We start from the raw sequence: 24,092 nt of genomic DNA, 5'->3' as shown, positions 1-24,092 counted from the left end.
CCCCGTTTATTTTGTGTAAACATGCTGATCTATCTTACCTGTTTTATTGATTACAATTATATATGGTGAATATCTACGAATAAGTTTACTATATGTTTTATTCATTTTGTAGTATTGATCAATGAACAAAAAATCAAAGGCCAGGTTACAAAATAAACTGTTTCAACCTGCTTTGTTGTTACTGTAATTGTTCAGTGTACGATAAAGTTGGTCTCATCTAATCAAAATTAGTTCATAGCCACTTGCTCCTTACTTAGTTTGAATTTTTTGGGGTAATTTGGTCATAAGAACTACATTTAATAAGATTTAAGTCAGTCATATTTGTTGGACCAGTTGATTCCTCCTGACCTGATCAGAATGTGGACTGCACCGGTATCAAATGATCAGCTACTATCTGGCTTTTTCCCTTTAACCACACTGATACTATAAACAATGATCTATGTTAGTTTATTCATTGTCTAAATTATCTACCGATCATGGCCATGGGAAGTTAAGATTATCAAACATCCACCTAGTAGTAGAAAATTATCTATCACTGGTAACAATGAATTTTACTGTGATTTTAGTACAGCTTGTTACCTTTCTTTTCTCCATATCCCTAGCCATAAGTTCTGGTTTCTTTGGAAATCTTGGAATTTTATTTCTGGTTCCTTTAACACTTTGTCTTCTTCTCCTCTGACTGAAAGAAGAATGTCAAATATATAAAGCTATAACTATGTCTATTGATACAACTTTTTAAAATACAATCTTAATTGTCAGATTATCTTCAAAGTAAAAAATATGTATGTACAATGTATAAATTATATTTGGTGATGTGTAACATGCATCTTCCTTTTCTTTCTCTTTTAGAGTGCATTTGTTTCTAACCCGAAATTTTGTCATTGATGACTATCGTTTAGTAAATGTTAAGCTGCTAGAAACAAATACATCGTTTGATAAACTTTATCGACCCCACGTAGTCAGACAGAAATAGATTACACTCACGTTCTGTAAACAAACAGGTAAAAGTGCGGGAAATAAATAACCAGGACTTTGCGAAAACAACACATGCTCGTAATTATTTAAACGAAAGATGCAGAAACAAATTTATCGTTTACACTTCTCAACGATAAACAATCAACGAATATGCGACTATTTTGCGCGTACATTGTTTATGTGAACGATGTCAACATTGACCAAAAAATGTACGAAACAAATGGATTAAACGACTACGCGCGTAATCGTTTACATCGTTTAGGTTAGAAACAAATGCGCTCTTAATTTGATGCTTCTCCTGCTTTGTTAACATAAAATCACCACTGAAATTAAAACACACATGGTAACAATGCATAGAAAATTTCAAATCAAACAAAATGTACAATAAAAAGTTTTCTATATATTTCAAATAATACTATACATTAGAAACTTTTAAAAACTAATAATGAGATGATAAAAGAAAATATTATTTTTAACTGACAAACCAAAACAAGAATTTGTTAAGATTACATTGCTAGTTAACACCACATAATCATGATAATATGAGTCGCAGTAAAATATCAAATTTTAATATTGATTTTAGTACATTGGCATTGTGAACAATTATTCATGACTTCCCAGGTCAGGAATCATTGTTATGTGGTTCTCTTTTGCCATTCTCTATTTTTTTTTTTTTTTTAAATAAGTTTAGGTGGGAGATCTTTAGTTGTTTGTGTTTTATCTTTTCATATATTGCATAGACATGTGTTAAGTATTGAGCTCAAGATGTCTTTTAATTATTTTTGTCATCTGTTTGCTGTCTCATTGTTGTATGACAATCATCTTCTTTTATTCCTAAGATAATTTATATTCATTCATGAGGGTCTCGATGGGGGGTCTGTTATTCTGTAAACATTTAATTTTCACCCTTTTTTTCTCTCTAATCTTCAAAAAATTAACCCCTTTTTTCTCTAATCTTCAAAAATTTAACCCCTTTTTTCTCTAATCTTCAAAAATTTAACCCCTTTTTTATCTAATCTTTATTTTTTTTGGCCCGTTATTCTCTAATCTTCATTTTTTAAGGATGTACTTAGGTGAGGTTTTGGAATTTTTGCCAAATGTTCGGACTCCTTGGTGTTTTTCCATACAATACAATGTAAAATATTTTGCCCCATAACACCCATTTATTTTTTCATGTAAGACTTAATAGCTCATGAAAGGTCATTTACCAAAATTTTACAAGATTCTTGATTTTCTTTCTTTTGTTTTGAGACCCAAATAATACCAATGCAAATATAAGGTAAATGTCCGAGTCAGCCTTTTCCCGCCATATTTTAAATCTTAAATATCTCGAAAAGGAGGTCCATGACCTATCAATATTTTAAGCTTATCTTTACTCTTCATTGATACTCTACCAGCTTATAGTATCAATTTTAATTTCTTAATTTCTTAATTTTTACCTAACCTCACCTAAGTACATCCTTAAGGGCATTATTCTTTAATCATTTAACCCCATCCAAACCCTCATTCATTTGAGCTCCAGAATTCCATAAATGATGCAGAGTATCAAGTCAAGGTTAGAGAAAGGTTAAACGGGACATGTACATAACTAGGTGATTTATCAACAGGTCAATTATCATGGACATGATGGAACAAATGGTGAAGAAATTCTTGCTTGGACAAGGTCAAACATGAACAGATTACTGTGGATTCATTTATTCTCGTTGTTATCCATTTTCATGGATTTGCCAAATTCTGCATACAAACCCTTTGAATATTTGTAATATATGTTACAGCTGTAAACATCATATCCACAAAAATTAGTATCCATCAAATAATAATAAATCCATAGTATCAGGTTTTCTGTATGTATAATACATGTATGTATTGATACTTTGATGAGAGGGGTTTTCCTAGCTTCAAATTCATCAAAGGGCAGAGTATTAAACATCCTTAAGCTAAATTAAAGACGATTGTTTATCGGTATTTTGCTCATTACATCGATTGTCATTACAATGCCAATGGAACATTAGCGCTTAGTTTCTAGCGAGTTTCTAACGTTAATCTTATCTCTAGCTAGTAGCATGATATGAAAAATTGCCACAAAAATAGATCAAAGGAAAACAACACAAAATAGCAATAATATAAAATAACAGCTGGAGTTATAATATAAGGCTTTCATCAAGTAAGCACAGTCATGACAGTCAATTAATTCAAAAAGTCTCCATATTGTGTTGAGCAGCAAATATTATTTTATATTAAAATAATAAAAATATGATAACCAATTTATCAGATTGTATTTGTAGGTTTATTTCTAATATAAACCGTTACAGTTATCTTTGTCTTACCAGCAAACCAGATGAGGATTAATTAGTTTGGGTCGAAATTATCAATGTCTGGTGAAATGTTGCTGACAGGTCAAGGTCAAGCATATTTGACATCACTATTTCTATGACTAGCGAAATGATAGAACAGTAAAGGTACATAGAAAGCCTAGCTAATAAGTATGATATGACTGCACACAGCAGCATGTAGTTAATACAAATTTGAACAATTCTGTAATCAATGAAAATATTTATCTCAGCAATTTCATTAAATAAATCCAATTTCTTATTTTTATATGACAATTGACATGTCTGCGCTTATGTGACCTCATCCTATTTATCAATAACATTTAACCAAAATAGCCTTCCCCACTAGTAATATAAAGTTTCCCAAAAGATACAATAGGTATCTGTACATATTTGTAAAGTGCTTTTATGTTGCAACTCATCACGGTTGGGCTGCTGACTAACACAAAAAAGAGTCAAATTTTTATTTTAAGATCGAGGCAATAACTCATATGCATCAACTGAAGATTTTGTTCATTTGACTTGATTAACTGTTTTTTTTTTATATTTTTGCCATTATAAGTTTTACTATACTATATTTTTCATATAGTAACAGATAAAAGACGAAATCGAATAAAAAAAATTATAAGAATCTTTAATATTAAGGGACAACAATCTCATATCAATCTTTGTCCAATAGGACGTTTATAAAACTGAAATGCTGATAACAGGACAAGTGAATTCCATTCACTATTTCATTATGGTTAGTTTGACAAAGTCCAAGCTTTTCATAGAATGTGTAGTTAGCTTGCTGTGCTAGAGGAGGAGTGCATTTTAATTGCAAACTGAAATGTTAGGCCAACAAACTCACATAATTATTCTATAAAAATTTAGTGAGCACTGAAAATATGGAATATTTTTCCACAATGAATAAGGCAGCAACCATTTGATTTTCGGGGGGGGGCTATGGTTTTTTTTTTCTGTGCAAACTTTTTTTTCGTCTACGGCGAAAAACAATCTATTTTTTTCGCGACAAGTCGAAAACAATTTTTTTCTTTCAATTTTAGCATTACATATAGTGGCAGCTGAGGGTGAAACAAACAATTTTTTTTTCTCAGAATCAAAAACAAATTATTTTTTTCTCCAAAAATTGGAAACAAACTTTTTTTCCAAAAAAAACCATAGCCCCCCCCAGAAAATCAAATGGTTGCTGCCTAACTAGCCTACTAAAAGCTTACAGTGTGATCAGAGTGAATTTATGCTTAAGAATCAGTGTCAGTGTAAAGTTCATGTCAAGCTAAATGAAGATCTAGTTGTGTATTTTTCAAGCTTACTTTAATTTTCGTAGATGAATAAAACAACCTTGAATAAAAATTTCAAACAATTGTGCAAAGCCAAAGCAAAAGAAAGACGAAGATTAATTCAAAGCATTTGCTAAATTCTGCATTGACACGTCTATTTAACAACATGACAAATGCAACCCAAAATATGATATGATGAAGAGTTAATAAACCATAAGCAATACTTTAAAGATAATATTCTCACTTAAACTGAAGACATGACAAATGCATGAATGGTAAATTGCCTTTTACAGCTCTCCTATAAAAGCATGCACTTTAAACAAACCTTTGATCAACTTATTTGCTATGTTTGTTGGATGTTTGTAAACTACAGGTAGGTAGTCTGTTTCAGTTTGTTTACTATATACTGGAATTTGATTGAGCAAAAAAAATTAACTTCATTTCATGTCAATTTTTATTGTCCAATCAAATCCCAGTAATAGTATACTATAAAACAACTGGAACGCCGCCTACCTATTGTTTGCAAACATCCAAACAAACATAGCAAGCAAGTTGATCAAAGGTTTGATTTGCATGCTTTTATAGAAGAGCTGTAATGAACAATGCCTAAGATCATCTGTATATAATATAGGCCCCATGATATCAATGGCATGATTCACTCTGACCCTACTGTATGTTTTTATTTTACAAATCCAGGGTTTATACTTACTTCTCTCGTCTGAAAAACAGGTTCAGTCAAAAAAACATGTAACTGTGAGTCATGATTTCAAATTCTGTAAATTCAGGAATCATTGCATGCATTTATTATTGCGATTTTGTCATTTTAGACTGAAATGCGATTTTAACTTTTACTTAAGTTGAGAAAAATCCTGATTAATTCAAAAAAATATTTCAAAATGGGAGTTTAAATTAATGCGTTTACAATTTTGTCGCATTTGTCGCAATAATAAGACCTCGCAATAATTTCTGAATTTATGAGTAGTCTATATACTTATTTATACTTTAGTTTTGTTAAGTATATTTAACTTGGTCAGGTTAAATGTGACTTATAATTCTTATCCCATATGTATGTGCATAAAAAACAAGAAAAATGATAAAATACCAAATATAGGAAAAGTTTCATGGGTTCAAAAGTCCCATTAATTGTCTGTTTTGATCAAGAATGTAGTTTGCAATATATAAAACACTTCACCAGTCAAGTAACATATTATGAGAACCAAGTTCAAGTGAAAACTGAAGTCATAAAAAAGTCACCTTGTCCGAATACATAAAATGTTGAAATAATATTAATGATATATGACTACAAACAAGACTATATATATATATATGTATACATCAATGATGATAAGTGCAAATCAACACATCTACAAGTCACCAAATATGGCATTCAATAATATGCTGTTTGAGTATTTTTTTATTTCTGAAAAAAAATCTTGTAAAAATGTTAATTTTAATCTATTAAGACTAAACAGATGGTATGAACATATCACACCTTTCCTCTCAAATTACCCCCCCCCCCCCCAAAAAAAAAAAAAATGAAAATTATTTCATGTTATAATTAGGATTCACATGAGCTCCCTTCTCAATATCTAAATTAATTTTGGTACTGATTCTTTCCGTAGCCATTAATTTGATTTAAATTTCTTAATGTCTTACTTCCTACTCTGGTTGTGTTGAAGAACTCTGCTTGTCACAAGACAGTTATGAGTTCAATCAGAGGCTGATAACAAGCAATGACTTTATAATTGGAATATATGCATATTTGCTGCTTCTATTTTAATTACTTTGAAAGTATGCCATATTTATGATATTTAGAGAGTGAAAACTGGTTGGGCTGTATAGCCAGTCAAGGTCAAAAGACAAACAAGAATGTGTCCAAAGTACACGGATGCCCCACTCGCACTATCCTTTTCCATGTTCCATGGACCGTGAAATTGGGTAATTATCTAATTTGGCATTAAAATTAGAAAGATTATATCATAAGCAACAAGTGTACTATGTTTCAAGTTGATTGGACTTCAGCTTCATCAAAAACTACCTTGACCAAAAACTTTAACCTGAAACTCCCACTTTCATTTTCTATGTTCAGTGGACCGTGAAATTGGGGTCAAAAGTCTAATTTGGCTTAAAAATTAGAAAGATCATCTCATAAGCAACAAGTGTACTAAGTTTCAAGTTGATTGGACTTCAGCTTCATCAAAAACTACCTTGACCAAAAACTTTAACCTGAAACTCCCACTTTCATTTTCTATGTTCAGTGGACCGTGAAATTGGGGTCAAAAGTCTAATTTGGCTTAAAAATTAGAAAGATCATCTCATAAGCAACAAGTGTACTAAGTTTCAAGTTGATTGGACTTCAGCTTCATCAAAAACTACCTTGACCAAAAACTTTAACCTGGACGGACGAACGGAACCACAGACGGACGGACGGACGGAGCCACAGACCAGAAAACATAATGCCCCTCTACTATCGTAGGTGGGGCATAAAAAAAGGTTTAAATTCAAAGTCAGAATAATAATGTGTCATGGAAAGACAAACGTTAAAAAAAATACAATAGGAAATAGCCACTAATGTTTTCAGACTATAATTTAAACTACATGTATAGTTGATTGTATTAAACTGATATGTACAACTTATAAATAACAACTCAACTAAGTCTATATCATTAACCATGTTTACTAATTGACATATATTTTTTTTAAATTTTTTTTTACATTCAACGGATGTTTAAAGTGGTCTTCCTCTACAACGACCGATAGAGGAACATTTTAACTTGTAAATACCAAGTGTAGTTTGCAAGATATACATTATAAACATAATAAATGTAGTCAAATTATGATCAATGCATGGTTCAATGAACTAATTTTCCATTTAGATCTTTTCTTAAGATCTACCTATGTCAGGTATGAGGACAGTATCATTGAAAGATTTATGATACAAAATATAAAAACAGGTGTAGTGAGTTTACTCTCAAGGTTAACTTAAATACAAAATTCAATATCTTAAAGTTCTAAAAATCCCTTCATATAAACCTAATACATCATCACAATATAGAGCATGCAGAAGAAACAACATTTAAATCAATTGAAATAGGGATTAAAAAACTGACCTTTAAACAAATTATTTTCAAAGGTCACAAGACAACATACAAATCTATTTACTGATACCCAATCTAAACAGTGGTAGAAATACATGTCCAGTGTATAAGTTTGTGATAAATAAAAGCTTGCATCAATAATAAATATAACTGCAGATACAGAAAGTGTTTGAAACTTACGATTTTGTAGGCATTGGCAGACTACACTTGGCTTTGTACAGTTGAAGTTGTTGATGAAGATGTGTAAAATGTTTGTATCTCCTACGAATCGTCCATTCAAATTCTCCATGTTTTATGGCTATAGTGTACCTGTATAAGTTTATAAATGTTATTGTTTTGTAGTCCAGAGATTTTTTTTTATACAAAATAAACTTTTTTTACAGAATATATTTGATGGCAACTACATTTATAACGTACTGATAAATGCAATCATGTAAAATTCTGAATTAAGAAACGAGAAATTAGTTAATTCATTAGATATCATGTGTACATTGACATAAAGACGTAAATGTAAACGACAGAAATGTTTTTCAATGTAAAATATTTAACAATTAATGCATCTTTAAAGAGACAAAATTGACAGACTATTATATTGTTTAACTTTCCAGAATAAAAATTATTTTAACTGCAGGACAACCAACTAAGAACCAGTCAGTTCAGATCAATGTAAATTTGTCTATATTAGTCTCCAAAGAAATCAATTACCAGTTTAGTTTATAGTTATTGCAATTTTGGTTCAATATAGACAAATATTAGATCCCCACCTTGTATATTGAATTGTTATTACAATGTATATCCAATACATGAAATTATAGACTGTTATTACTAAAAATATCAAGGTAATTACAGGTATAAAAGTCAATTTATTTTTATTTTCAGCCAAAGGTGGTTCTATTTTTCATTCCAAGATTCAATCTGCAAGCTGAGCTTTGTAAACCTTTGGTTTTAAGATACAAGAACATGTATCACCAAAACACCACATGTTTGCACCAATTAATGTCTATCTATCAATTAATTGCTTCTGTGAACTTGACCTTTGATCTTATGACCTCAAAATCAATACATCTCTTAGAGATTTCATGAGGCATTATTGAATTAACTGTGATAAAAACTGGACATATGCAATATTATGCATGGTTCAAAATCATATTTCAGAACAAACATTTGGCCTAAGTTTCAGTCCATCAATTGCAAAAATGCAGTGACCTCATCTTTGACTCAAAATTCAAAGGGGGAAGGTATCTATATTATCCCATGGGGAATTATGAAGCCAAGTTTGGCATAGAAATTTTTGTGGGACACGCATTTTGTCTGGAAGCAAAACTTATGTTGGACAACAGGAAATTCTGGATGGTATTCATGATACAAGCATTAGCCTTTCAAAAAGAGCTAGTCGACTCTTAGCTGATGAAAATGGAAAGTGCTCTCGCTTTGTAGATTAATTCATTTACTAGAATAGCCACGTGCATCAATCAACAAATTTTACCACACACGTGAGGTCACACGTTATGAAGTAGTATATATCGTTTAACGTTTAACGTTGTTGTCTACGAAACTCCAGAATATTCCACTATTTATAGATAAAAGTTACCTGTGTACCAATATCATGAATATGCATGATTAATGACCAGGCAAAATCTAATTGCTAAAATAGAGAGGACAAATCCGATACTCTAGGGGATTGAAGGACATTTACTAGGTTTGGATTGACCTAACCAATCAATAAACTTTGATTATTCACGTCTCGTAATATCTTCCAATCAGGTAGCAAGAAAAATTCACGCACTCACTGTCCATCATTCAATTCTTAATATCGACTCCTAGGAGTCGATAATAATATATAAGGCAAATTCAATATGTTCAACTTCATTATAACATTGCTACATTAAGGACCTAAGATTTTCTTATGAACTCAATTATATGGTGTTATCTTCACTTACAACATGCACAAATAAGGCTTGAAAAAATTGATTATAGTCGCCGTCAGCTGAAATTCGTAGCGGTTATCGGTAAAAATAATCTAAACTATCAATCGCGTTCACTCGAGAAATAGTTTTTCACATTCCATTCATAAATCGCAAAAAGAAAAACCACTACTGACCTACCTTTTAAGTGATCACACTGTAATAATCCTGACCTTCACATTTTCCAGAATATTTTCCATTGTAATTCCGCCATCTTCGTTTCTATGAGGATCATTTGTTTACATATGACATTCGTCACTGTACGCAGTTTCCTGAAATGTTCCTTTCATTGATGTGATAAGGTTTCCCGCGCTTTATGCAAATTTTATGAAATTGAACTCCACGGAAACACTTCCGGTAAAAACAATGGCTGATTCCACCATTCAAAATCGTCTATGAAAAAGTGAAGGTCAGGATTATTACAGTGCGATCACTTAAAAGGTAGGTCAGTAGTGGTTTTTCTTTTTGCGATTTATGAATGGAATGTGAAAAACTATATCTCGAGGGAACGCGATTGATAGTTTAGATTATTTTTACCGATAACCGCTACGAATTTCAGCTGACGGCGACTATAGAGGGCTATTATATTGGGTTACATAAACTTACAAATAAGGATTGAAGATTTTGATACGAGGTCTGTCATATTGTGTTATCTATATTTACAAATAAAGGCTGGAGATTTTGATATGAGGTCTGTCATATGGTGTTATCTATATTTACAAATAAGGACTGAAGGTTTTGATACGAGGTCTGTCATATTGTGTTATCTATATTTACAAATAAGGACTGAAGATTTTGATACAAGGTCTGTCATATTGTGTTATCTATATTTACAAATAAGGACTGAAGATTTTGATATGAGGTCTGTCATATTGTGTTATCTATAAATACAAATAAGGGGTGAAGATTTTGATACATGTATGAGGTCTGTTGTATGGTGTAACATGTATCTTTAATTACAAATAAGGGGTGAAGATATTGATATTTGGTGTTATCTATACTTACAAATAAGGACTGAAGATTTTGATATGAGCTTGATGCCTTTCATATGATGTTATCTTTACTTGGATTGGTACGCCTGGAATCCAACAATTTCTTCTGATAGTTCCAAATGGCACAGATGGCGTATGAACATCTTTGAATGGTATTTCTTTTGCTATAAAATTACAAATAGAAAAAAAGTTGGAGATGTGCAGTATACTTAAAAGACTTACTTATAAAGCGTTTTGAGTTGCATTAAAATCAGATCTTTTATATGAAGAAACACATAATAGATATACTGTAAGAAGATGTGGTATGAGTGCCAATAGGACAATTCTCCATTCAAGTCACAAGTTGTAAAAGTAAATTATTTTAGGTCAAAGTACAGACTTTAACACAGAGCATTGGCTCACACCAAACAGCAAGCTATAAAGGGCCCCAACAATGACTAGCTGAAACCATTCAAAAGGGAATCCAATGGTCTAATCTATATAAAGAAAAGAAAAACGAGAAATAATTATGAACAACTTCAACAAACGACAACTACTAAACAGATTCCTGACTAAGGTGCAAACCAATACAGTGGGTTTAAAAGTTTTAATAGGTACAATATACCAATCTTCACCCTTATCTGAAACAAAAGTGTAACATCACATCATACATTGTCATAGAAAGCCATGCTATAAAATATCAATGGAAATGGCCTAACTCAATCAAAAGTCATATTAACACAAGTGAACATACATTATGTACACTTAACTACATGAATTAGAATGGTGCCATTTAAGTTTCTTTGCTATCATGACTAGTGCTATTCTGACAAAATTAAAGACTTATTCAAAGTTGAAAGGCAAATAAAGTAGCAGATATTAAATTATACAAAAAAAAGTCTAATTTAGCTTTTTGTACTGGCGATGAATTGTTTACCAGCATATAATCAGACTTAGTCTGAATCTTCTTTAAAGTTCTTGAGGCCAATGAGGTAATTGTAGCCAATGCCAAAAAAACATATGTCAGATTTAAGTGATTTGTGACATTATCACCTCTAAAGATCAATCAACAGGAATCTTAAGTCTTAGTTATTGTTACTTTTTGCAGGTAATCAATGCCTTAGCTAGATATATGTCTGTACTCTGCAGACATGCATACATTAAGTCTAAATTTGCATGCTTCATGTGCCATTCTTAAGCGAATAAAATTTGATCGCTTCACAACCAAAAGGCCACATTTTTAAATGAAATCCAGACATGATACTTAAACATGTAAAACATGCTATGACTACTAAACAATAACATGAGTGAGTATAAATATAAAGGGGACAAAATGTTATTCAATTTCTAATGCAACCATGGCCATGTAAAACCACATATACTTGACTTGTACATGTATAGTACATGTATACATGTACATTTACATAATATACAATGTACTTATACAGTGTAAGTATGAAAAACTTTGAAAAATTAAAAAAATAAGATGTTAAAAATATCTTAGATAAGACCTGTTAGAGGTGTGTAGCTAATGGGTAGGGGTATTTTCTTTACTCTTTGTTTTTTAAGTCATTTATCTCTATTCTATATGTGCACTTAGTAAAATCAGATGAATAAAGGATTAGCTCCTTCCATGTGCTTGTCTATTTATATAATTTATATAATAAGATGAACTGCAATTTTCTTTTGTTTACCATGTTCAAAAAATTCAATTATTTATTAATCGAATTCCATCCTGTGACATTATAATGATTCTGGGACTGTTACAAAATGTGCAGATTGATGAATACTGTTTCTCTAATTTTTGTGCTATTTTCACATTTCCTGACTGGTGTGAGAAAAATATTTCTCCTCACTAGTGAAAAATCTGTTCTTGGCAAATGATTTGTCGAAATTTGATTAAGACGTCAAAATGTTTTGTTTTCTTCTCAATTTTCCCATTGTGATGTCATGAAAAAAAGGCGACCTTGCCTGATGACGTCGCATATAAAGAACACAAGTTTCTGAAAATCTTTGAAAAAAAATGATTAAAGTCATCAGAGAAACAGATTCCAACACTATAACTCGTGCATTACGATATTTCTCCACTCTCGACAGTTAAATTTAATTATTTAAAATGCTCAGCAAGCCTTGCGCTTTAAATAATAAAATTTAACTATCTCGAGTGGAGAAATATTGTAATACACTTGTTGCAGTGTAGGAATCTATATATCTTTACATGTTTACTAGACATTCATTACAAGCATTACAAGACAGTCAGTCAGGGGTACTACATGTACTTGTACAAGTAATTTTTATTTACTTGAAGAAGTAAAAAAAAAAATACTTATATAAGTAAATTTGAAGGATACCTATACAAGTGAATTTTATTTACTTGTGCAGGTAAATAAAAATTGACTTAGTTATGTCCTTTAGCTAGACATTCAGATTATTTTTACTTGTATAAGTGAAAAAGTCATCTTATCTTCATTTCTTAAATTCTTAGAATTTCTTTGCTCTACTAACATTTTAATTTGTCTGCCCATTGCAGATGTCTTTCCTAATCATTTAAGTGTAATTTCATGGACAATGAAAATCCCATTTGCCTGTTATATTCAGAACACTGGTCATTTACAAGCCCCAAAGCAAATACTAAAAGATCTTTGCACAATCAGTTTCTTTGTTGAATTAATGAGATTACATCCCAGCTCGTTTGTTCTAACAGGGGTGATCTGAGCCAGATCACCCCTACCAGATCACCCCAGTTTGAGTTTCTTTGTTATGCATGCTTTTCTTTGTTATGTAACATTTTGGCGGGAATGTCAAATCCACTATAAAACTTATAATTAATTATACGGAAAAGACTATCAAAATTCACGTAGAAAAAATCCAGTGTATAGGCTGGGATTCGAACTCAAGATCTTTAGCATATCAAGCCACGACACATACCACTACAGCAGGATAACTGGATACGATTTTATAGTAATTTGACATACTTAAAGGAAGCAAGATCTTTTTATAAGTGGGGCGAGTTGTCAGAACTTTATTCAGTGGGGTTTTAAACCTTTTTCGTTAATAAGAGTTTTCAGACTGATTGTTTAATTTGATTTTACACTTTTTCAAAAGTGGGGCGATTTGGCAAACAAGAGTGGGGCAATTTTTTTTTATAAAGTGGCGATATAGTGTGGACCGTTAGGCAAATGGGATGAGTTGACATTGTTTGATATCTACTCATCGTGTTTTGGAGGTCATAAAGGGTATACATCATATAGTAATATATAAAGTATATTGTAATGGTTGTGTGGCGTTCTAAACCAGATTTTATGAATTATGAATGGTTTGTCGTCTAATCTAAAACAGCTGGGATGTAAAATAGTTATCCCACTCGGACTTGGTGTGTCAGTGTTAGATCACCCTCTGGCCTCCATCCCTCGGGGTGATCTTACACTGACACACCGCGTCCTTGTGGGATAACTATTAATGAAACATTGAACTCTAATACGAAATTATGAGCTACAAATGTAACCTGGGAAAATTCATTAAAGGCATGATTTAACATCTCAAAACTTGAGAATTTTGGTGCCGTGGGATCGGAAATTTTTTAGAAAATTAAGGGGAGATTATTCAAACAATATAATTTACATATATAAGTATATTTTGTTTTACTTCTTCAAGTAAATTAAAATTACTTGTACAAATTACTTGTACAAGTACATGTACATTGTAGTATCCCTGACTGACAGTCATGACAGTAGACTGCTACAAAATACAATACAATTAAAAAAAAAAGATATGATAAACTTTAATTATTTATCTTTTTTATAAATTTATTGTGTCATTAGAAATTTAACTTTCTTGCCAATAAATTTGTCTTCTTGGCGCTACAAGTTTGTCGCTTATTAGCAGTGGTTGAGGATCCTCCTTTTATTTAATAGGCACTGGCTACGGTTACATGGAAATGTAACAATAATAAAAATATTATTGTTACATTGGAGACTAATTGCCGGAATGCAAAGTTGGGTGAGGAACCGATTAATTAAAAATGTAACAATAATTACTGAGGCTACGGTTACATTACGTTATTGTTACATGAAAAACAGCAATGTACGCTAGATTGGTTAAACTTAAATCTTCTATAGTTGTATTGTTTCATTCTTTCATATGTACTAAACAATACTTGTAATTTAATACTGATACATAATAAAATATTATTATTCAACAAATGGTGTACAACTTGAATAGTTTTACTACGTATTAATGGTTTTGATGTTCTTAAAGATACTACTCAAGATTAAGAGTGTGACTGTAAAAGGCGAAAAATATAGTTCAATGGTTTCACTTTTTTAAAGTATTTAACTGCACACCTACTCTTATTACTGTCGATATCGATCATTATACTTTGGACCAATTTTGTTTATGGTGAAAAAAATAAAACTTGGGATGCGTTTTAAACGAAACTGAAACAATATCAAGACATACATTTCATACAGCTTTATAACTTGACGCAAATTGATAATCAAAAGCAAAGTTTGATAACTGTAACTTAAATACTAAGAAATTCTGTATGTACACGTATCCGTGGAGGACGTAATTTTGTTCATCAAAAATGTGTCGGACTTTAAAAAAACAACTTACTGGATTTGTAGAAATTGTCATTGTAAATAAAGAATTACAGTAAATAAATTGTATGTTATAAATGTATGTAATACATGTCCTCAACTTTTAGTATACATATTACTAGTCCCATCGTACATTGCTTTTTTTTCATGTAACAATAACGCAATGTAACCGTAGCCTCAATAATTATTGTTACATTCGTAATTAAACAGGTCCTTACCCAACCATGCATTCCGGCATTTAGTCTCCAATGTAACAATAATATTTTTATTATTGTTACATTTCCATGTAACCGTAGCCAGTGCCTATTTAATATTTAGAATAGGGACATATGGTTGGACCCCAAATTATAAAAGGCTATATTTCCCCCTGATTAGTAAGACAGAGATTACTGTCAGTATAACTTTTGACATTTTAATGAGGTGAAAATGACCAGAGTGAGATGCATTTTGAGTTAAATAAAAATGACATAATTCAGTATAATTTACCTGCATGGTTTTCACCGTCTGTGACATCGAATCCGTGGCATTCCGGGAATTCAACATCTGGAAGTCCATCCAGCTCATCAAAATCAGAATCTTGATCACTGGCAAAAGAATGAGAGCGTAAAAATTCGGGAAAATAGGAATTAAAACTGTTCCCACTAAAAGTACTTGTAGGACTATCTGGTTCTGGTACGTTCAAGTCTATGCTGTCGTCAGCAAATCTAATAGTAGGTAAAGCTCGTTCCACTAAAGGAGCTGATTCTGTTGCTGTCGCCATGCATTACAGTCTCCTTATTTTATGCCAAAGTATTATTACTTGAAAGTTTCCAAAGTTAGATGAAGTTGTTTCAGTAGCGGAAATATACAAAGAGAGATAATAAAAGAAATAAGACGTTTCGGCCACGCAACAAACTCGGCCTTGGATTTTTATTAAGAAATCAAAGATGTATAAATCTGAGACTACTATAACACAGTGTGTTACAGTACAAGTAATATAAAACAAACAGGTTACTCATCAGGTTGATTGATTGATTATTTGGTCAACATATTCATGATGTACAGTACTTATTTTAATTTTTATATAGAAAATGATAACTCAGTGAGGCCGGTATAAGTCGTATATAAGATATGCCATGATATGTGTCTGTGACAGCATCTTAGGGACGACATCAAGAGATCGATGTAGGATAAAAAAAAACTTAAATCAAATAGTTTGGGGGTGGGGGTCAACATTGCTTCAAGTTTTGTTAATCTAAAATCGATTTTACATATATCCCTATTGGTCAATCATTTTTTCCCAAATTAAGTTAAGAGGGGGGTGTAGGGGTCAGTGAAAAAACTATGTGAATTAAGTTTTTTCATGATCCTTCATTGAACTTTTGATGTCGTCCCTTACGATCCTTTACGATAGATCATTTAGCTAATCTTCAACTAATTCGTTCAGCATAACTATTAATACATAATTTAATGTGTTATAACTCTAAATTCTACTGACGAGAAGTGGTAACAAAATAGAACGTAGGACAGAAAGTCACAGGACAAAAAGTCACAATTCAGTTTTGAGGTTATATTTCTTTGAAAAAGAAAACACTTATTTTGATTTTTTTTTTTATATTTTTCTTGAAATTTTATATATGACAAAACTTTGTAATTAAAATTATTCAATAAATATCAATAAATGATCAAATAATTGTTATGGAAACAAAATGTTAAACTGGCTTGGTACTTAAACTGCTTCATTTTGCCAATAAATATATCCTTTGAATGATTAAAATTGAATATATTTTCATTTATCAGGGTTAATGACCAATTTCCTTAACTTAAAAAGGAATATAATTATGTAATAACAAGAAATTATTTAAAAATATATTTAAACAATTGTCAAAAAAAATATTTGTGACTTTTTGTCCTGTGACCTTTTTTCCTATCAAATGTGTGACTTTATGTCCTGTGATTTTTTTTTGTCCTGTGACTTTCTGTCCGTTTACCACAAAATAGTCCTCCGAAAGCTGAATTTTCAGTTCAGACTTGGTGGCCGAGTGGCCTACAGTGCTAAACACAGGGCAGGCGGTGTTGTCATGATATCCAAATAGCATAGGTTCGAATCCCTGCGGTGATTATTGTTTATAGCTTTTCACGGTAAAAAAAAAAATGCTTAGTGGATAGTCTCAGGCTGAGATCATCCTGGAATACGTCCTTTTTGTAACACTCACTCGTTGATCACAGCTTGATGATTTAAACAAATTATGGGTTGTTATGTGAAAGGCCGAAAAAACGTGGAATAAATTTAATAATAATTCACGTGCTTCTGAATTGAAGTCGGTTTATGTACAGAAGAGAAAAAAAATGTAAGCGAAAGTATTGGTTTAGTATGCAGCAGAACCTGTTGTTGGAATCAAAAGGAAACCAACAGCAGTTCTGGAAAAAAATTGGTAAAATTTGGGTAGCGGAAAACCGTAAGTCAGTAATTCCCATGGAGGCCATAGACCAAGATCGGAATGTTAATTTGAAACTGACAGATGTTTTAGATAAATGGAAGTCGGAATATAGTAATTTGTTAAATCAAAAGATTTCAACCAAGAAACGCAAAATCATGCATATACGAAAAATACTTTTAATGACTTTTTATTGACGAACCCATTTCGTTTGTTGAAACAGCTAGTGTCATTGAAAAAGCAAAGAAAGGCAAATCTGCTGGATTTGATAATTTACCAGTTGAAGTTTTGCAAAATAATTGCTCACCATTTTTTTTGTTGTGTTTCTTATAAGCTTTATTGTAATATTTTAAACGAAAGGCTTACGCAATGGATCATAGCTGACAATAACAATTTAGTCGACGAACAAAATGGTTTCCGTCAAAATCGAAGCACTATAGACCAATTGCCTTCTCTTACAAACATAATTGAAGTCAGAAAGAAGCTTCGTAAATTTTGTGCGTTTATTGATTTTAAAAAGGCATATGATACCATCAATAGAATGGCTGAAAATTTTTGAGCTGCTATACAGTCTATAATTTATTCAAATGTTTTATGTTCAGTACGATTAAACGGCCATTTATCAGAATGGTTTAATGTTAACAGTGGTCTTAAACAAGGATGTCCATTATCTCCCTTGTTATTTAATTTATATATTAATGACCTAGTTTCATTATTGAAATCATATGAGTGTGGTCTTGATATTGACGATGAAAAAGTTTGTATTTTGCTTTATGCTGATGATGTGGTTTTACTAGCAAACGATGAAAAAGAATTACAAATTCTGTTAAATGCATTAGATATATGGTGTGGAGATAATTGTATGACCATTGATTCCAAAAAGTGTAATATTGTGCATTTTAGAACACCTTCTGTTAATAAGTCACATGTTGAATTTAAATGTGGGAATGATATCATTGAATATTCTACTACTTATACATATTTAGGTTTAGTTTTAAGTGAATTTTTAGATTATAATGTAACTACTAAAGCTGTTGCAGCTTCTGCAAATAGAGCACTTGGCCTTGTTATAGCTGAGTGCAAAATCTTAGGTGGTGTTACTCATAATTTTTTTTTAAAAATTATATGAGAGTTTGGTGCTTCCAATTGTTGAATATGGTGCTGGTATATGGGGTTGTAAAAACTTTTCTTTTATACATGCCATCCATAATATAGCTTGCAGATTTTTCTTGGAGTGGGTAAATATACTCCAAATGCTGCAGTTGCAGAGGATATGGGGTGGACACCTATCTTTCAAAAACAATGGTAATGCTTAATTCGACTATGGTGCAGTTGCAGGGGATATGGGGTGGATACCTAATCTTTCAAAAACAATGGTAATGCTTAATTCGACTATGGTGCCGTTTGAACAATATGAGTTCTGATCGTTTAAACAGAAAAATTTTCATATGGGCAGACTTTAGGAGTAAAAAACATAAGTGTATAAAAAATTGGAATTTTTATGTAGGGAAAACATTTTCTGAGTTTAATGCAGAACATTTGTGTATCATTACAGAATATGTTGATAGTACTTAAGTTGTCAATACTGTTACGTCTAAAATGTTTAGTAAATATGTCGAACAGTGGCAAGGCAATTTACAATCAGAGAAAGCTTTATCTGGTAAAGGTGGTAACAAACTTCGTACATATAATCCATTTAAGAACAGTTTTGAAACGAAAACTTATTGTAAAATTCCAATGCCATTTTCCCAAAGGAGTTCTTTTGCCAAATTTCGATGTGGTGTAGCACCATGCACTAAGAATAGAAACGGGGAGATTTGAAAACTTAATTTTAAAATATCGAGTCTGTGATAATTGTACATATGAATATTTTAGAAGATGAAGCCCATGTTATTTTATCGTGTCCTTAATATGACGATTTTAGAAAACAATTATTTGATGAAGCAACACATTTTAATAGTGAATTTTTGTCTTTTGATGATAAACAGAAATTAGTGTTTTTATTTACAGATAATAATATGGTTCGTAGCTGTGCCAAAGCCTGTAACCTTATTAAATAGACGTCGTAGAAATGTTTTATACTGTAAATAATGTTAATGTCAATATGTTTTATGATAGATGAATTCTTTATATAATTTTTAATGTTATAGTCTCTTGTAATTCTGTACAGAATGGCTCTCTTTTTATATTTATATATTTTTACATTTAATGCAATGTTGTATTATATATTATTGAGAGATGAGACTTAAATAAAATATTGAATTGAATTGATAATTTAGGATACATTAACCTTGGCTTACACATTTTCGGGTTTGAGCGTTTGAAAGTAAATCCAGGAAAGAGCTGTACATAAAATACTAAAATTAGGGTTATTTTTCTTTGTTATTCTAAAATTTTACCAGAAGTTAAAAACATTATCAGTAAACTAATGAAATTAAAACGAAAGAGAATGTAAAAAAACATTACCTAGAAAAAAATGAATTAAACCTTATAAATATGACATCACCCATACAAAATGTGTTGTTCATTTAGTATACAATACTTACTTTTGTTGTACACACAACACAAACATATCAAATAGTATTAAAACATATATTAGCCCAATCTTATTTGGAATACCTTTTCTCACCAGAAAACACTTTATTCCGAATCTTCTTGTACAGTGGCATCTTTGATAAAGAAAGATTCCAATTCCTCTAAAACTGACCACAACTTTTCGGCAATCAGATGCAATTCCAATACGAAGAATACACCATCGGCACTCATTCGATTGATTCAAATTAAATAAATCCAAAGCCACTGATAAGGTTTAGAAATTTTAAATCGGAGCTTAATATCATGAAAACTTCACAGCCTATCGATCATGTTAAAATATTGAGAATACAACATTACGTTTGCAGTGTAAAAGAAATCATCGGTACAGCTTGCATGCGAACAGTTTAATAATTTGGAATTTAAATGAAAAAGAATCCATACAGTCATAGCAGAGTTATGCCTTTCTTATTCTGCAAAAGATGATTTTTCACGACTTCATATTTGTGACAACACGTACTTTTGATTGGAGAGATGAACGGGAAAATGAAAAACAAAAGATTATATCAGAACAAAAATTTCTTTTCTTCAAATTTGGATGAGGAAAACTTCAGTCAGAGTCCGGAAACGAAAAATTGGATGGACGGATGGAAAGTCGGAAGGACGATCAAGGATAACATTGTTGACCAGAGCAGGGACAAGCATTATCTCTTCACGAAAGGAGTCAATTCCGAAACGAAATGATGAATAAATAGTAACTACGTCAGAAAGAAATGCGGTTTTATTTTGACTAATTCAAAGGGTAGGATAGGAAAGCAAAACGATAACACTGTAACGAAGGATGACAAAAAAGCGTTAATTCGAAATTAATAAGGTTAACAAATTGTCAATGCAAGTAGGAGAAAGCCGTTACTGAGAAAATAATAATTTAAATACTGCCACTTTCAAAAACTACAAACTTTTCGAGTAGAAACTTTTAGGTATTACGATAATAAAGAAAAACATCATAATCTGTTATGATTGATCAAAGGAAACCAACACACCAGGAAAAGGAAGTTTAACAACGATTAACCATGCACTTTTGCTGCAATATAAGAATGGTGTAAAAATCTTTAAATAAAAAAAAATACACCTCATCACCATCGAGTGAATAAAATAAGTACCATCTAGCAAATTGTTTATCTTTCTCAGAAATCACACACAAATATGTCTATCTTCCAAAAAAATCACACTCTTTTAAGGAATCATTATGACTAATATTTTTTTCTGTCTATGGAGAAAAAAAAACTAAAATGTGTTGCTAACTGAATAACCTGCAGAAATCACACACATATATTTTTATCTTTTTTAGAAATCACCCACAAATACATACAATCATACCACACCTTTTTACTTTAACTAAATAAAAATCTAATAGTTTTTAGACCAAACGCAATAAAATAATTCCCCAAAGTTTTGGCTATCAATGGAATCTGCTTTCGCTTGCCAGGTTCCAACTAATGAAAATGACACAGTCAGACACCAACATCTTTCGAAAACATAGATGTATTACCAGGACAATCCTGGTGAAGGAGATTTTAGGGGTGGGGATCAGTGGCGGATCCAGAAATTTTCATAAGTGGAGGCCCACTGACTGACCGAAGAGGGGGCCCGTTCCAGTCATGCTTCAATGATTCCCTATATAAGCAACCAAATTTTTCCCAAAAAGGGGGGGGCCCGGGCCCCCTTGCCCCCCCCTAAATCCGCCTGTGGGGATGAGTATTAGAAATAAATATTCTAGTCTGTTAAAGACTCTAAATAAACAACTGTGTTCAAGACCGGAATAAATGAAATATTCTAGCAAAAGATTGAAAAAAATATTCACTCCACTAATAATCCGGGCCCGCGCCCCGAAAATCAAATATTTAATTCACTTTTTCTTTTTACCAACAGAACTTTATATATTTGCTTGAATACTAAATTTATACATTTGGTCAATAAATTCATAAATACAAATAAATACAAAATCATTTATAATCTATGTAAATTGGGAAGCAATAATTCATACAATATTCGTGTTGTTTACAATGTCCTTGACCTATGTTTACCCTTTATATTGAATGTTCACCAAATTTAACATAATCAATTATTCAAACCATGTCATTTTACAGTGAAACAAGAAGATATAAATGTATTTAGCAGTGTATGAGCGGACTAAAAAGTGGGGATCGATGACTTCTGAAAGTGCCAAGCAAATAAAAAGAAAACTTCTCAAAAGCCTTATTGTCTAGGAGGTAGTCACCTTTTTAATTTTTTATTCTTACACAAATTTTAAGAACAAAAGTTGAAGGGGAAGGTCATTGCCCCGCCCCATTGGGTCCACAGCTCATATACATTAGTGTCATATACAGCAATAATATTGTATTATGAAAGAGAGGCGAAAGATACCAGGGGGACAGTCAAACTCAAATCGAAAATAAACTGACAACGCCATTTGGCTAAAAATGAAAAAGACAAACAGACAAACAATAGTACACATGAAACAACATAGAAAACTTAAGACTAAGCAACACGAACCCCACCGAAAACTGGAGGTGATCTTGGGTGCTCCGGAAGGGTAAGCAGATACGATGCGAGAGACCAATTCGACGACAATAGGGCATTAGTACAACATACAGTCTTTTACAAAAGACATGTCCCAAAAGAGTATATCAAGCCCATAATCGGCCTAGTATGTATTACTTTGAATAAGTGAATGCATTTTACGAAACAAGCAAATGCATTCGCTGCATTGAAGACCCATTGGTGGCCTTCGCCTGATGTCTGCTCTTTGGTAGGGTTGTTGTCTCTTTGACATATTCCCCATTTCTATTCTCAATTTCAAACTAGAGATCTACCACTCAACTCCAAATAAATGAGAGAAAAACCATAAAGATGTGACATAAATCAACCAAAGACTATACCCCTGATTTGGTATATGATAATATGGCCCTCTACCCAGCTTTCTTAGCTACTGAACCTATTTTTGTACCTGTTCCATCGATCAAGCCGAAACCAGTGGTGGATCCAGAAATTGTCATGAGTTGGGACCCACTGACTGCTTAAGAGGGGACCGCGCCAGTCATGATTCACTTATTCCCTATATATAATCAACCATTTTTCCCACAAAAGGGGGGCCAGGCAGGACCCCCTTCCCTTTCTAAACCTACCCCTGGAAACAACACCCTAGGGTTAAGATTAGCGTGTTTTTATGTACTTACTCCTCGGTGACAGACATATCCACGACTAGAAAGTTATCCTACACACTATTTTCTCATTTTTTTACATATATCCGTATAAGTTAAACTGAATTCAATACTATTCCTACATTTCTATGAAATGATTTATACAAAACTAGTCATATATTTTCTTCCAGATGTTACAGTAGCACGTGGTTTGTAGGATTCGCTCGGTTATAATCATTGATTCACTATATAAGTAATCCAACAATTTAAATAATTTAAATTAAGTAAAGCTATTGTTATAAAATAGTACTTCCCGATTTTTTTACACGTACTAAATGGTCGGAAACGGATATATTACTATATCTACTTGTAGGGGATTTTGAACAAAGGTAAAATAACACAAACATCACTCCCATCAAAAAAGGAATTACTACACACAAAACATAAGATGAAATCGAACTTCAAAGCCTTCAATTAAGTGATGAATTGCTTATTTGTACATACACAAACCACGTAACAGATGAACAGATATTGCCTATTTTATACATTGTACATAGTTATTGATCCAATTAACTTATATCATTCGTTTGTCTTATGGTGATGTGATTAATTCTTTATGAAGCAAATCGTCAATGGTACAATTAAGGATAACACAAAAGCGTGACAGACTTTCTTCACTACACTTCCACAAAATCTGATCAAACCGAAGTCTGCTTATGTAATA

General features: G+C 31.9%; 1 protein-coding gene across 2 annotated transcripts in view; it reads right to left on the bottom strand.

Moving 5' to 3' along the window:
* The window catches only part of LOC143048066 (phospholipase D1-like), a 62,839-nt gene extending 39,067 nt beyond the window's left edge, over nt 1-23,772 (bottom strand). The window contains exons 1-5 of one of the 2 annotated variants that reach the window (XM_076221508.1): nt 23,405-23,772; nt 15,703-15,800; nt 10,653-10,803; nt 7,864-7,992; nt 580-679 (exon numbers count right to left, since the gene is read on the bottom strand). In XM_076221508.1, coding sequence (XP_076077623.1) covers nt 580-679; nt 7,864-7,992; nt 10,653-10,803; nt 15,703-15,800; nt 23,405-23,421 — 495 coding nt within the window. In that variant the 5' untranslated portion in view covers nt 23,422-23,772. Of the gene's footprint in view, nt 1-579; nt 680-7,863; nt 7,993-10,652; nt 10,804-15,702; nt 16,094-23,404 lie in introns of those variants that run through there. The other variant, XM_076221507.1, reaches the window with a different exon arrangement.
* Between the last annotated feature and the right edge of the window lie 320 nt (nt 23,773-24,092).

The sequence above is a fragment of the Mytilus galloprovincialis genome, chromosome 10 (genome assembly GCF_965363235.1).
Source record: "Mytilus galloprovincialis chromosome 10, xbMytGall1.hap1.1, whole genome shotgun sequence".
Taxonomy (NCBI): domain Eukaryota; kingdom Metazoa; phylum Mollusca; class Bivalvia; order Mytilida; family Mytilidae; genus Mytilus; species Mytilus galloprovincialis.
The sequence above is the reverse complement of the archived record's forward strand: the minus strand, read 5'-3'. Positions and strand labels throughout refer to the sequence as shown.